General features: G+C 36.1%; 1 protein-coding gene across 8 annotated transcripts in view; it reads right to left on the reverse strand.

Annotated features, from left to right (window-relative positions):
- Positions 1-13,570, reverse strand: part of NT5C2 (5'-nucleotidase, cytosolic II) — a 146,684-nt gene that overhangs the window by 16,038 nt on the left and 117,076 nt on the right. For 5 of the 8 annotated variants that reach the window (XM_053207778.1, XM_027062974.2, XM_053207777.1 and 2 more), the window contains 3 exons: positions 2,308-2,425; positions 965-1,060; positions 614-637 (listed from right to left, as the gene is read on the reverse strand). In XM_053207778.1, the coding sequence (XP_053063753.1) occupies positions 614-637; positions 965-1,060; positions 2,308-2,425 (238 nt within the window). Of the gene's footprint in view, positions 1-613; positions 638-964; positions 1,061-2,307; positions 2,426-6,958; positions 6,978-13,570 lie in introns of those variants that run through there. The other 3 variants (XM_027062975.2, XM_027062972.2, XM_053207781.1) reach the window with 2 other exon arrangements.

Genomic DNA, 13,570 nt, shown 5'->3' on the forward strand with positions numbered 1-13,570 from the left:
ATATTCTGGTACAGTTTCAGTTAGCTTGTGCCTCTTATCACAAAAAGTAATTACCAAAAACACACTCTCTCTTTAAAAATTTCAATGCAGACTGTGTGGTTTTTACTATTTTGCCTTTGAAAATAATATATAGGAAAGTTATACAAGAGACTGACAGATAATCTATTTTGGTTTTAAGTGTTGCTCTGTGCCTAATGCAGTATCAGTAGTAAATGAAGTAGTATAATAGTGAAGAAAATATATAATTGCAAAGTTATGAGGACAAAAAAATGTCAAACTGTGGTATTGTGATTTGTAAAGAAAAAATTGGGATGTTTCACCAAAAAATAGTAGACCAAAACATTGTAGACAGTAAATTTTATCTACTATTTACTAAGGCAAAAAGTCCGAGTTAGGGAGAATGGAAATATTCTGATTATGAAAATAAAGCTTATTCTAGTTTTAAATATTACCCTATTTTCATTTTTAGCCTGTTTTTAAAAAATTTAACCACATGATCAAGTATCTGAAGCTATTCATTAGAATATAAAAAAATCATATATTAGCTGTTAAAAATCTTAGTCATTCACACTGTTGTACTTTTACATTTTTCAAAGCGCTTTTATATACATACCTCTTCTGAGCAGCTACCTGAGAACTGTATTAAAAAGGAGAAAATAAAAATCTTAGAATTGCAAATAAGTCAAAGCCACTACAATTCTTTTTGGGCAAGTTTCAGGATTAGCTTTGTTGGATGCTATATAATTAGAAACCACTTAATTTACACAAAATGTAACTGCTAACTATATAAGTCCATTTGAGTCCTAACTGCCTAATAAATAATTGTTAAATATCCTTATGTAAAGAAATTGTTCTTTAATGATGAGGGAACAGGAAAGTATATTACATCTGGGGAGACCCGTGATCTTCATTATTTTTTCACTATAAAAACACTAGACAGAGGCTAAAAGTTCTATGTACTCACCCTCTTATGAAGTTAAATCCATGTGCACAGACCAAGAGGTTTCCATAGGCATCAACTTTCAAAAGATTTCCATATAGTGTATCAAAGACAAGTCCCCTATATGCAAATAAGGACATCATCAATAATACAGGCAACAATCATCATAAACCAATGCCATCTTATTCAATCTTTACGAAGACTCAAGCATGTCCCAAACAATATAATCCTGGAGGATGAAGTGAATAAAATCTTAAAAACTAAACCCAGAGGGGCTCCTGGGTGGCTCAGTTGGTTGGGCGACCGACTTTGGCTCAGGTCATGATCTCACAGTTCGTGAGTTCGAGCCCCGCGTCAGGCTCTGTGCTGACAGCTTGGAGCCTGGAGCCTGCTTCACATTCTGTGTCTCCCCCTCTCTCTGCCCCTCCCATGCTCATGCTCTGCCTCTGTCTCTCAATAATAAATAAACGTTAAAAAAAAACTTTTTTTAATAAAAAAAAAACTAAACCCAGAGTAACTAAAAAATATTTACTCTGTTCAGATAATCACAACTGTTTTCTATAAGGAATAAGAGCTTAAACAAGGTATGAACCATAATTCCTCTTAATACACTGGTTCCATTCTAAAAGAGTCTTAATTTCCTTGGAGAAAGGAGCTGGCTTATATTTCCTTCTAATAGATGCTATATATGGGACATATATGATGGCATCTCAAACACCATCTTTCTTAATCTTAAATCTTCCCTATCAAATCCAAAAATGCAAACTGCCAAGAGGCTCCCACTGACCAACTGAAGTGTGTCAGTAAAACATGTAACTGATCTCCAACAGTGAAAGCAAGGAGTATCTGTGATTACTGCCCATCAGTTTTAATAATTTTTCTTTCCCATAAATAGATCTTCTTCAGTAACAATAAACTAAGCTCAATTCAAAAACACAAAAGATATGGGGCGCCTGGGTGGCTCAGCTGGTTAAGCATCTGACTTTGGCTCGGGTCATGATCTCACGGTTTGTTAGTCCAAACCCTGTGTCAGGCTCTGTGCTGACAGCTCAGAACCTGGACCCTGTTTCGGATTCTGTGTCTCCCTCTCTCTCTGCCCCTCCCCCATTTGTGCTCTCTCTGTCAAGAATAAATGTAAAAAAAAAAACAAAACAAAAAATTTAAAAAAACCCACAAAAGATATAATGTACATGAAAAGTCCATAATTTTAGAATCCACACCAACCAAAATAACAAAACCAGAAACAAACCAAACCATCTTTTCTGGTTCTTTTCTTTGACCGTGGGCAGGGTCAGAGATGCATTTGGAATTATTAATTTGGGGGATAGAGGGAAAGGTCTTAATCCAAAGAAATCTTGAAAAATTACCTGGTAGGGAATGTAGAATCATAAGCAAAGCTGAGCAGCTCCTGAGGATAGCCAATAGAAACTAATCTCTCCACAGTAAGCTCAAAGCCAAGAGACTCATACTCCGGGGACTTGTACACTGCACAGAGAGGAGGTTCTCGTTATAATAATAGTCAATGAAAATAAAAGGCAAATGAGTGAATTTCTACTTTTTCCCAACTCCCTCCTCCTCCTAAATAGGCCATTTTCTTCTTTTCCCTCAAACTCCATGTTCTGTACTGTCCCAAGTAATCACAGAACTCCATTGTTAGTCTGTGGAAATAGGTCATATTTTTGTAGGAGCAAGAGCGACAAGATGAATTATCAAACATTTCAGAATAATTCTTTCATTCTTAGGAAACTTTTTTTCCTTTATCTGTTCTTTCATGCCCATAATCTAAAGACAGTTTTAAAAGAAACTAATATGCACAACAGCTGTGATATAAACCATGAGAATGTACGTAAATAGAAAACCAGGTAGAGAGGTCTATATATGTTGAAGGTTTCGCTGATGTGTATAGTTCGTGTAGGAATCCTTCAAAATGAGCTTTTTTTAAAAAAAAATTATTGTTACAATTACTATTTGGCTTGGTAGTTGCTTTATATGCTTTCTCCGATCAGCATAATTCTATTTGTCAGGATTAACTTGCTTTCTTAACAGCCCTAAAAATATTATAAAGCCATCAAAATTGCATTTTACAGGGGTGCCTGGGTGGCTCAGTCAGTTGGGCGTCCGACTTCGGCCCAGGTCATGATCTCGCAGTTCATGAGTTTGAGCCCCACGTCAGGCTCTGTACTGACAGCTCAGAGCCTGGAGCCTGCTTCAGATTCTGTGTCTCCCTCTCTCTCTGCACCTCCCCTGCTCATACACTCTCTCTCTCTCAAAAATAAACATTAAAAAAATTTTTAATTGCATTTTACAACTTATTGCTGCAATATCAACCATAAAAAGACATGTCTGAGACAATTACGGAAATCTGAATGTGGACTGGAAATCAGATATTAAAGAATTATGACTAGGGATCAGGGGGGAGAATTGGAGGAAAGTGGTCAAAAGGTACAAACTTCCATTTATATGATAAATAAGTAGTAGAGATATAATGGACAACATTGAGGACTTCAGCTAATACCACTGTATGATATATAAGAAATCTGTTAAGAGAGCAAATCCTAAGAGTTCTCACCACAAGGAGAAACAAATTTTTTTCTTTATTCTTTCTTTTCTTTTTATTCTATCTATATGAGAAGATGAGTATTAGCTGAACCTATTTTGGTAATCATTTCACAATATATATAAATCAAACCACTGTGCTGTATGCCTTAAGTTTGTACAGTGATGTATGTCTATTTCTCAGTAAGACTGGAAATATACATTAAAAAAAGAATTAGGACTCATTTTATGAAATTTATGGAAGGATGGGTATGTGCAAGTATATGTATAGGATATATATCCTTATCTGCCAAAGAAGCCTACTGAGTTTGTTACAGGCGAAATAAGATAGATTTCAGAATATGGGAGTTTCTCCCTACTATTACCTATCTCTGAAATCTTATTCTATAATGAAAAAACTTTTTAGAATCATCAATGCAATTCAGTATAAAGAAAACATTGCCCCTTTAAATAGGTTTCCTCCAAATGCAATATTTAGGTAAGGATCCTCCCACCAGTCTCTAGGAGAGGGTAAGCTATATTAAAGACAAAAATTAATAGACCTGCAATCTTGCTAAATGCCAAATGAGGCAAAAAAATCCATTTTTATCTCATAATAATGCTATTATTATTATTATTATTATTATTATTCTACCCACAATTAATACACAGCCTATGGCTCAAACTGATTTTTCACTGCAATTAGTCTACCGATCCAAATTAGTGCTAATATCTTAATGAGTAGTATTCAACTTTTCCTTGCCAAAATCAATCTTTTAGAATATTTCTGGAACTACATAAAAGAAATCAGTAATACTTGTCACTTCCACAGAAGGGAACTGAGTGGCTAAGAGATGGGGAAGAAAGTATACTTTCATGTATGTACCTTTCTGTACTTTTTAAAAACTTGTAAATATTAATGTGTATACCTATTATTTTTAAATTAAGTTGAAATATAAAGAAAAAGCAGGTGAGCTTTCAAACTCCTTTAATAAACATTTGTCATATTTAAAAAGCCTAAATGTTTTAAGGCCCTTAGGAGAAGGAGGCCCTTGAGTCTCATCAGAACAATGCCAAAAGAAGCTGTCATTTCTTCTGTTGTTTCAGGGGTAAAAACAATGCTAATACTAATATTCTCAAGACTGGCTATGTACTTTTCTCTGTTCAACTCCAGCCCCATCATCACCTTCCCCCACCAAAAAAACCAAAAAAGCAAACAAAACAAACAAACAAACAAAAAACCCCACAAAACAAAAACAAAAACCCAAAAAACAAAAACCAAACCCTTTTGGAATCCTTGAGGGTGGAATTCTTAAATCTAGATGATGTACACTGTGGTAAAAGAAGTGCTTATATATTCATACACACTAAAAGGGTAAGAGCTGGTGTGCTATAATAAAACCAGAAAAGAAGTATTGACTGATGTCAGTTTGAATTATTTTCAGAATATAATATCTCTCACCCAACACCGTGCTTCCACCCCAACTGAGAGTAAATCTCATTTTAACAAAATTTCCATAAAACAAAAACTGTTTCTCAATCCTAACAAAGTCCTACTTATTTCAAACAATATTTAATGAAACAAAATTCCAGTATAGCTAAGTAATGTGGATAATCCACTGACATTCATTCTTATAGGATTTGGCCCATATAAAATATTTTCAATTATTAATTTTTTCAGAAGGATAATTTGCTAGCTATGCCATAAGAATGGGAGGGGGGGAAACCTTAATCACCTCCACTCATGCATGCTCAGCCCTAAATGAGATATTTTCCCTAGTTAGACATCAGGTAATTATAGAGGGAGGGAGTAATGGTGATTAAAACCCGTGTTTAGGGAGACACTTTGGATCAAAACCCAAATCCATTTTTTCAGAACTTTTAGTGAAGGAAAAAAGACCCGGGGATGGGTGAGGAGTGGAGGGAGGAGGGAGATATCTCAAATCCCCATTTTGTCAGCACAAACCCTAGAACAGCAGATAATAAAACACTACACACTTGCCACACTTATGTTTATTCCAGGGCAGAACCTCCCAAGTGTTCAACTGAGGTAACTTTCTAGTAATTCCACCTACAGAAACAAATACTTTAAATTCCCTTTTACTCAATGAGTTTAGGGTACTTTCCAAAAATACAATGTATTTTCCCCATTTGCTGACCAGAAGTTACATACATAGCAAGCACAAATAAAAGCTTAAGGCAGAACTTAAGTCTCCCTCACTCTCATCCAAAGCTCTTTGTGGCAAGGTATTATACCACTGTTAAACATGAATTTCTAGATTACATAGGCCATCAAAACTTAAGCCTAGGTGTTGAAATACACTGTCCTCCCTCCAATTTCTTTCACCTAGTCCAAAACAAACTGCTCTAATCACAGGTGGGAATGGATTTAGCAAAGAGAGTTCAAGTTCCACTTTGACAACACTTATCTATTTCACTGAGCTCTATATTAATCAGGAAGACCTACAAGCTATTGACATTTTCTCATAAGCTTCCCGGATAATCATTTCAGTAACACAAATTCCCAGGTCATTAAATCATCTGCTAGAGCACTATACAGTACAACCAGGGTTGGAAAAGCAGACTGTAGCTGCACAGAGCAGAAGGTTAGATGTTTTGTTCTAAGTGTCCCTTGGGAATTAATCACAATTTGTTCTGACCTGGTAGCAAAAATGACTAGTCCTAAAGCCTGCAAAGTATCACCATTCCTTGAAAAATAAATAAATAGAAGCAAAACTCCCTTTTTTAATGACCATGCCCTTTAAAGTCAGCCTTGATATATGTGGGGAACCATATATATGGCCTCACACTGTGCAGCTCTATGCCTCTCCACAGCTGCAAACGCTCTAACTTCAATTTCTCTCCCCAAACTGGTAAGTGATGCATAGCTTCAAACTCAATTCTTACGACTTTCAAAACGCAGCCAACAGATTCAGAGTAAACATAACCTCACACATTCACTGCTTATTTCTTCTTCGAGAAAGTCCTCAGGCCTATCCTAATTTACCCAATGTTCAAAGACAAAGAAGAAGTTCTTTCAAGGGCCAGAGTCCAAAAAAGAGGACTGCCTGAGCCACTAGGGCAGCACACGGTGTTCTCAGGTTACGTAACTAGACTATAAAGAGAACAACCAAAGCTTTGAAAGCTGAAGCTACTGAGTGCATTTAAAGATATTCTTTACTCCATAGTCTGTAAGGAAAAAAACAGTTCTCCAAAAAATATCAACTGTATGTTGTGGGGATCAAAGTTATGGGCTCTGTTTTGAGGAAATGTTGTTCATACAAGATAGAACCTATGTTAGAGGAGACCATTTCTTTGAAATGAGCCAAAATCTTTCTGCAAGGAAGTCTAAAATTCTCATGCACTTTTTACCTTTGCCACCAAGACACACTGTGTATAGTTTACAGATTTTAGGAAAAGGAAGGGCAAACCTCTAGAGAGGTTCCAGCCTAGCAGAGTGCTGCTGCCAAAATGAGAACTCACACGAGGCAGATGCAGATGTAGAGTGTCACTCCAGTCTTGAAGGAGTTACACTGGCTCTCCTGTTAAAAAAACAAAACAAAGCAACAAAACAAAACAAAACAAAACAAAAACAAAAACAAAAACAAAACAAAAACTGGTTTTAAAACTGTTGCGATGGGCTGGAACAGAGAGACACCATTTGGATATTGGTATTTACAGGAGTTACTGTCCTCCTATTTAGAAGCCTCTGACCATCACTAGAATTTGTCTAAATGGCCGTAACAAAAGAAGGGTACTGAAGATCAGTCTAAATACTGTGCATTATTTACCTTTTCTGACACCCTGAGCCTGGAGTACCAAGTCTGATCCTGAAATGTTAAGTTAAAAGATAAACAGAAAAATAAATCTATTTTGTTTTAGTTTATTTTCTCTAGCACATTTCAGGTTTACATGATAGAAACTAAATGCAGCTGGTAAACTGTTTAAAACTGAACTACAGTAAGTAAAACAAGCTAAATGAGGAAACAAGAATAAACCAGAGCAGTTTCACCTTGCTGTTAAGTACCTAAAGTAAGTCTACTTGTACCTAACTACCTACTTTTCTACCCTTCCAACACCTACATTTGCCATCTTGATACAGACAAGAACCAACGTCACGCTGCTAAAAATCTAACTAGATGTCTAAATGTGGGACAGAAGGAAAACTTTATTTTGATTCTTTCAGTGGATATTTGCCTTCAGTAAGCACAGTCATATTGCTCTACTTTCATAAAGTTAGAGAAACTACCTAGTTTAGTCAAAGAAATGACTTGAAGATACATACAAAATATTGACACTTTTAAGATATTCATTATGTTTAACTTTATAGGGAGTCATTTTCCCTAGAGACATTTACATATGGTTTGACTCCTCCCAACTTTTTCGGGAAAGGAAGATGGTACTAAATAAAACAGCAAAAATGACCAAATAGAATGTCTAAAAGTCTTACAAACATTAAAACTAACAGAAACCACCACCACCAATCACTATGAAAAACAAATATCCAACCCAACCACCCAAGAATAGTTACTTGCTTTTATGCCGTAAATGTGATTAATATCAACATTCTCTATTTAGGCTATGCAATGTTGGTTCTCTGAGACCAAAACTAGAAAAGGCAAATTAATTCACGTTTTCATCAGGAAACTTTAGATAAAACCTTCCCAAATCTCATATAAACATCAGAGGACTTTTTCCACTTTTCAAAACTATTTGAAAACCCTAAGGTAATAACATAGAGTAGAAATTTCTATCTCTAATCCAAGAGATCACAAATGATCTTTAAAAGATATTGAAAATTTCTAAAAATGACCTCAATTTTAATTTACTTAAAATACAAAAGCTAGGCACCATCCAACACTTTTAGTAATATAAAATGAAACCAACTCCCAAATAGCTAAAAACGTAGATAAACACACAAGGGGAGTTTGGAAGCCTGCCAATTTCAAGTCACTGGGAAAGTAAAATTAAATGGTAAGCAAAAGATTTGTTTAAAAAATTAAGAGTATTAGAAGAATGTTTATTTTAAAACAAAATGAAAAAATTCCCTAATTCCATTTTTTTTCCTTCTAAGAGCTTGTTCACTTAGCAGGCATGTGTATTTAGAGTATTCTTTACTCTAATTTTTATTATTGAAGTATAATTGACATACAATGTTATGTCAGTGGCCGGTGCACAACATCTACACATTATGCAGTGCTCACCATGATAAATGTAGTTACCATGTGGAAAGTAGGGTTTTCAATTTAAAACAGAAAAACTGAAATTTTGAGATAATAACCTGAAAAACCCTCCTTAACCAAAGGAGCTACTTATAATTTTAAAACTGAAACAGTTTTTACATAATTTTTCCCCAAAATAAGAACAGTTCATCCCACTCAAACCCCTTTACTAAAACAAAACAAAAACGCCTGTACTAAAGTTACAGTAATGTAACAAACATTTGGATGCCCACTGCGTACCAGGTACTAGATACTAAGAACAAAAAACAACTCATGGTCCTTGGCCTAAAGGAGCTCAAAGTGAACTACAGGGATATATAATTAGGTACTTATAATCAATTTCAGAAGATCAATACCATAATGTGGCTAGGGAGGTAAAAAGGGACAGAGAAGGGGCCAATTAACCCAACCCAGGAAGTCTTCTTAAAATCTATGTGTGACTTATTCAGGCTTAAACAGACACTTCATTTTTATAACCAGTATCTCCAGGTACTATAAAGTTCACCAGACAAACTTTCCAAGACTCAGATCCAGGTAATTTATCTATATCAGTCTGTATCATTGTCAGATATATATCACTTATATCAGTGTTCAACTGTTGTGAAAATGGGCTAAGTGTTGGTGCATGTCTTGCCTAAAGGGCAAAATAGCTACTCATACTCAGCCAAATGTTGCCAATTCTGTGATAACAGCCAGCCTGAATTTTTACTTCTCCATTTTTAACTACTGACTCAATTTAAAAAAACAACAAACTAGTTGAGCCAACTATGGTCTGAGGTCTCAACTGGGTCCATGGGCAAAAAGTGCGCAAAGTCTAGCATACACTTTAGGTCAGATACTTCCGAATAAGTTCTCCCACCTAACTGAAATGTTTTGAGTATCCTCTTAAGAGTCTTGAAGTAAAGAGAATTTAGGTACTTACTGAATTGTAAATCCGGACGGAAATAAATTCATTCTTCAATAACCACAGGGTATCCTAAATAATCCTGTTATTCTATTCATCTCAAAGAAAAATTGAGAGGGTGGATAAAAACCTTAGGAAACAAAGGAAACTTTAGGCACTTAATTTGGTCTCTACCACAGTGCCGTAACAATTATGCCAGAAGAACTGTAATTACCTGAATCTGATTCCGTCCCATGGCTGTCAAACTAAACAAATGTTCCCAATGACTGAAAGAATTACAATCACCTCATGATCTGCCTGGCCTAGGTAACCCCCACTATTAAGAGTTCTCTGACCCAGTAGGTTTTTATCCACAAGGCTTAACCTTAAATTTTCATTACATAGCATGCCTCCATTATCATCTGGTTCTTTTCTCAGTGACCATTAACCCAATGATAAAGCAAACATTCAGAGACTGTATAAGCAGAAAAGAGATGAATCAAAAGTTAACTATTATGTTAAGACTCCTTTTAAATTAAAAAATAAAGTTTCTTTTAGTGTTTTTTATTTTGTGGGAGAGGGAGGGGAAGGGGGAGGGAGAGGGAGACACAGAATCCGAAGCAAGCTCCAGGCTCTGAGCTGTCAGCACAAAGCCCAACACGGGGCTCAAACCTACAGATCGTGACCTGAACCAAAGTTGGAAGCTTAACCGACTGAGCCACCAGGCACCCCTCCTTTTAAATGTTTTTAAAATTCTAATTCCAATGTAGTTAATGTTAAGACTCTTGAAACAAGTTTATACTTGTTGAAAACAGCAGGCAATATTTGTTAAGTAAGATTTTAGTAATTTTACTGATGCAACTAACATAAGACACTATTCCAAATAATAACCTGATTTACATTTGAATACTTTTATGATTGACAATGAAAAGATCATAAACACTGATAAGTGATTATTTCTATCACTCACCTTGTAATGGAGAAGATGGAACTGGATTTTATTAAACAATCTTTTAAATCTCCTAATGACCTAGGAACCAACCACACATTATTGCAATTCAGAAAGATTAATTTAAAATTAGTGAAAACACGGGGCGCCTGGGTGGCTCAGTTGGTTAAACATCCAACTTCATCTCCGGTCATGATCTCACATTTTGTGAGTTCGAGCCCCATGTCTGGCTCCGTGCTGACAGCTCAGAGCCTGGAGCCTGCTTCAGATTCTGTGTCTCCCTCTCTCTCTGCCCCTCCCCTGCTTGCACTCTGTCTCTCTCTCTCAAAAATAAATAAATGTTAAAAAAATAAAAATTAAAAAATTAAATTAATGGAAACACCAACTGGGATAGTGAAATGACATAAAGGGAATCAAAATTTGGAAATTAAGTGTAGACTCATATATGTAAAATAGAGATGCTTAAAAGTAATATATAAATCTAAAACAGGTAACATATAAGTATGTATCTAAAAAGAATAGTCTTGAGGGTATTTAATCTCAATACAAAGAGCTTTTATCTACAACTAAGATTATGCACTGGAGTTTTCTTTTTTCTTTTCTTTCTTTCTCTGTCTCTGTCTTCTTTCTTTTAAAGAATGTTTATTTATTTTGAGAGACAGCAAGCATGTGCATGGTGGAGGGGCAGAGAGGGAGAGAGAGAATCCCAAGCAGGCTCCTGGCAGCGCAGAGATTGATGTGGGGCCTATCACAAACCATAAGATCATGACCTGAGCTGAAACCAGGAGCGGGATGCTTCACCGACTGAGCCACCCAGGTGTCCCTGGAGTATTATTCTTTTAAAATTCTTTCCTAACATACACCACTTCAAAAGCATACTTGGTTGCAGAAATAGTCCTTTGTTTTCTGAGGTAGTTAGTATAAGAAATCCTTAAGCTGAAGAAAAAGCAGTAATGAGGCACGTGGGTGGCTCAGTTGGTTAAGTGTCTGACTCTTGGTTTCACCTCAGGTCATGATCTCAAGATTCAATGAGTTCAAGCCTCGCGTCGGGCTCTGTGCGTGGAGCCTACTTGGGATTCTCTGTCTCCCTCTATCTCTGCCCCTCCCCTGCTTGTTCATGCTCACTCTCTCTTCTTTCAAAATAAATAAACTTAAAAAAAAAAAAAGAAAAAGTAAGAAAGAAAAAGCAGTAAGATGGGACACCTGGTTGGCTCAGTCAGTTAAACATTTGAGTCTTGATTTTTGCTCAGGTCATGATCTCACAATTGTGAGATTGAGACCAGCATCGGACTCCATGCTGGGTATGGGACCTGCTTGGGATTCTCTCTCCCTCTCTTCCTTCCCGGCTCACACTTGCACACACACGCACTCTCTCACACTCGGAGAGGAGAGGGGAGGGGAGGGGAGGGGAGGGGAGGGGAGGAGAGGAGAGGAGACGAGAGGAGAGGAGAGGAGAGGAGAGGAGAGGAGAGGAGAGGAGAGGAGAGAGAAGGGAAGAGAAAAAAAGAAAGGAAAAGAAAACAGCAGTAATACCTAAAATAAAAAGTATATATCAAATGGAAATAAAAAACCTTTACATTCAAATACCTTTAAAAAATCACCTTATTGGCATTTTGTCAGTTTCCTCTACTTAGTCTTTTAATTTAACTTTATTAAGAATATTTTTTAGGGGCACCTAGGTGGCTCAGTCAGTTAAGCATCCGACTTTGGCTCAGGTCATAATCTCAGGTTCTTGAGTTTGAGCCCTACGTAGTAGGGCTCTGTGCTGACAGCTCAGAGCCTGGAGGAGCCTGCTTTGGATTCTGTGTCTCCCTTTCTCTCTGCCCCTCCCCTATTCACGTTCTGTCTCTCTCTCTCAAAAATAAACATTTAAAAAAATAATAAAGTGACATTTAAAAAAAAGAATATTTTTAAATCATACACAAAAAAATACAGAGAATATTAAATGATCTGCTTTAAAATCATCATCCAAGCTTTAACAATTATCAGTATTTTGGATTCTTGTTTCATCATCCCTAATGTTTTCTCTTCCTATTTAATAACTTCTATCAGATCAAAAGTTTTTAAACTAATTTTTCAAAGAATACTGAAGTTGCACAACTATACAAAAGTTATACACATGCACATACAGAATTATTAACTAGTTTGGGTGATCTTTTAACTACTGCTTGAATATCCTTCCCACTTACAGGCCAGTATGATACTAGAACAGTCTTCTATCAGCAGTAAGTTATAGTAAGAGCCTTCCAAATTAAGGATTGCTCAGAAATATTTTAACTATACTAAGGCTGTCCAATCTTATAGTCTTGATGAGAAAACCTACTGTAACAAAGGCACTGCTCTTTTGGTATGAAAGTACTGGCTTAGTATTATCATATATTAACACTCTTAGCAAATCAGAGTTAACACATAGGGTGAGACATTGGACCAAACAAAACAGAAATGTAAATATGTGAAAAAAATTCGAAAGTGGGGATGCCATCAACAATAGCTTTTAAAAAATAACTTAGTTCAGTTAAAGAAACAAACTAATAAAGAAAACAAGTATTTTTACCTAAGGATCAGTAGACTTATTCCAAAATAAGTTCTAAGTTCTCTCTCTCTAGAAGACAACTATACCAAAACAGAAACAAACAAAAACCAACTATGAAATGAAAACAAACTATGGTATGAGATGGGACATAAAATAATGCCTTTTGTTTTTCCCAACCCCTCCCCAAATAATGCCTTTTAATAACAAACATAATAGAACCTTTTCATCCAAACTAGCCTTCTCCCATTCAAAATAATCACTCCTCAAGTCAATATATACTTATTCCAATAATGCAATCATTACTCAGAACATGTCTGAAATTCTTTCAAAACTACTTTCAGAGTCTATAGCATGTTGTTCTAGATATCCTCCCTAGTAGCACATTTTTCATCAACAGATGACGAAGTGAATTTAAAGTGGTGGGGGGGGGGGGGGGGGAGTGGCAGTTATTCAGAGCAACCAGTGAATAAAACGGTAGATCAAACTGGGTTAAAAAACAGAGGACTAC

Source organism: Acinonyx jubatus, chromosome D2 (genome assembly GCF_027475565.1).
Source record: "Acinonyx jubatus isolate Ajub_Pintada_27869175 chromosome D2, VMU_Ajub_asm_v1.0, whole genome shotgun sequence".
Lineage (NCBI taxonomy): Eukaryota > Metazoa > Chordata > Mammalia > Carnivora > Felidae > Acinonyx > Acinonyx jubatus.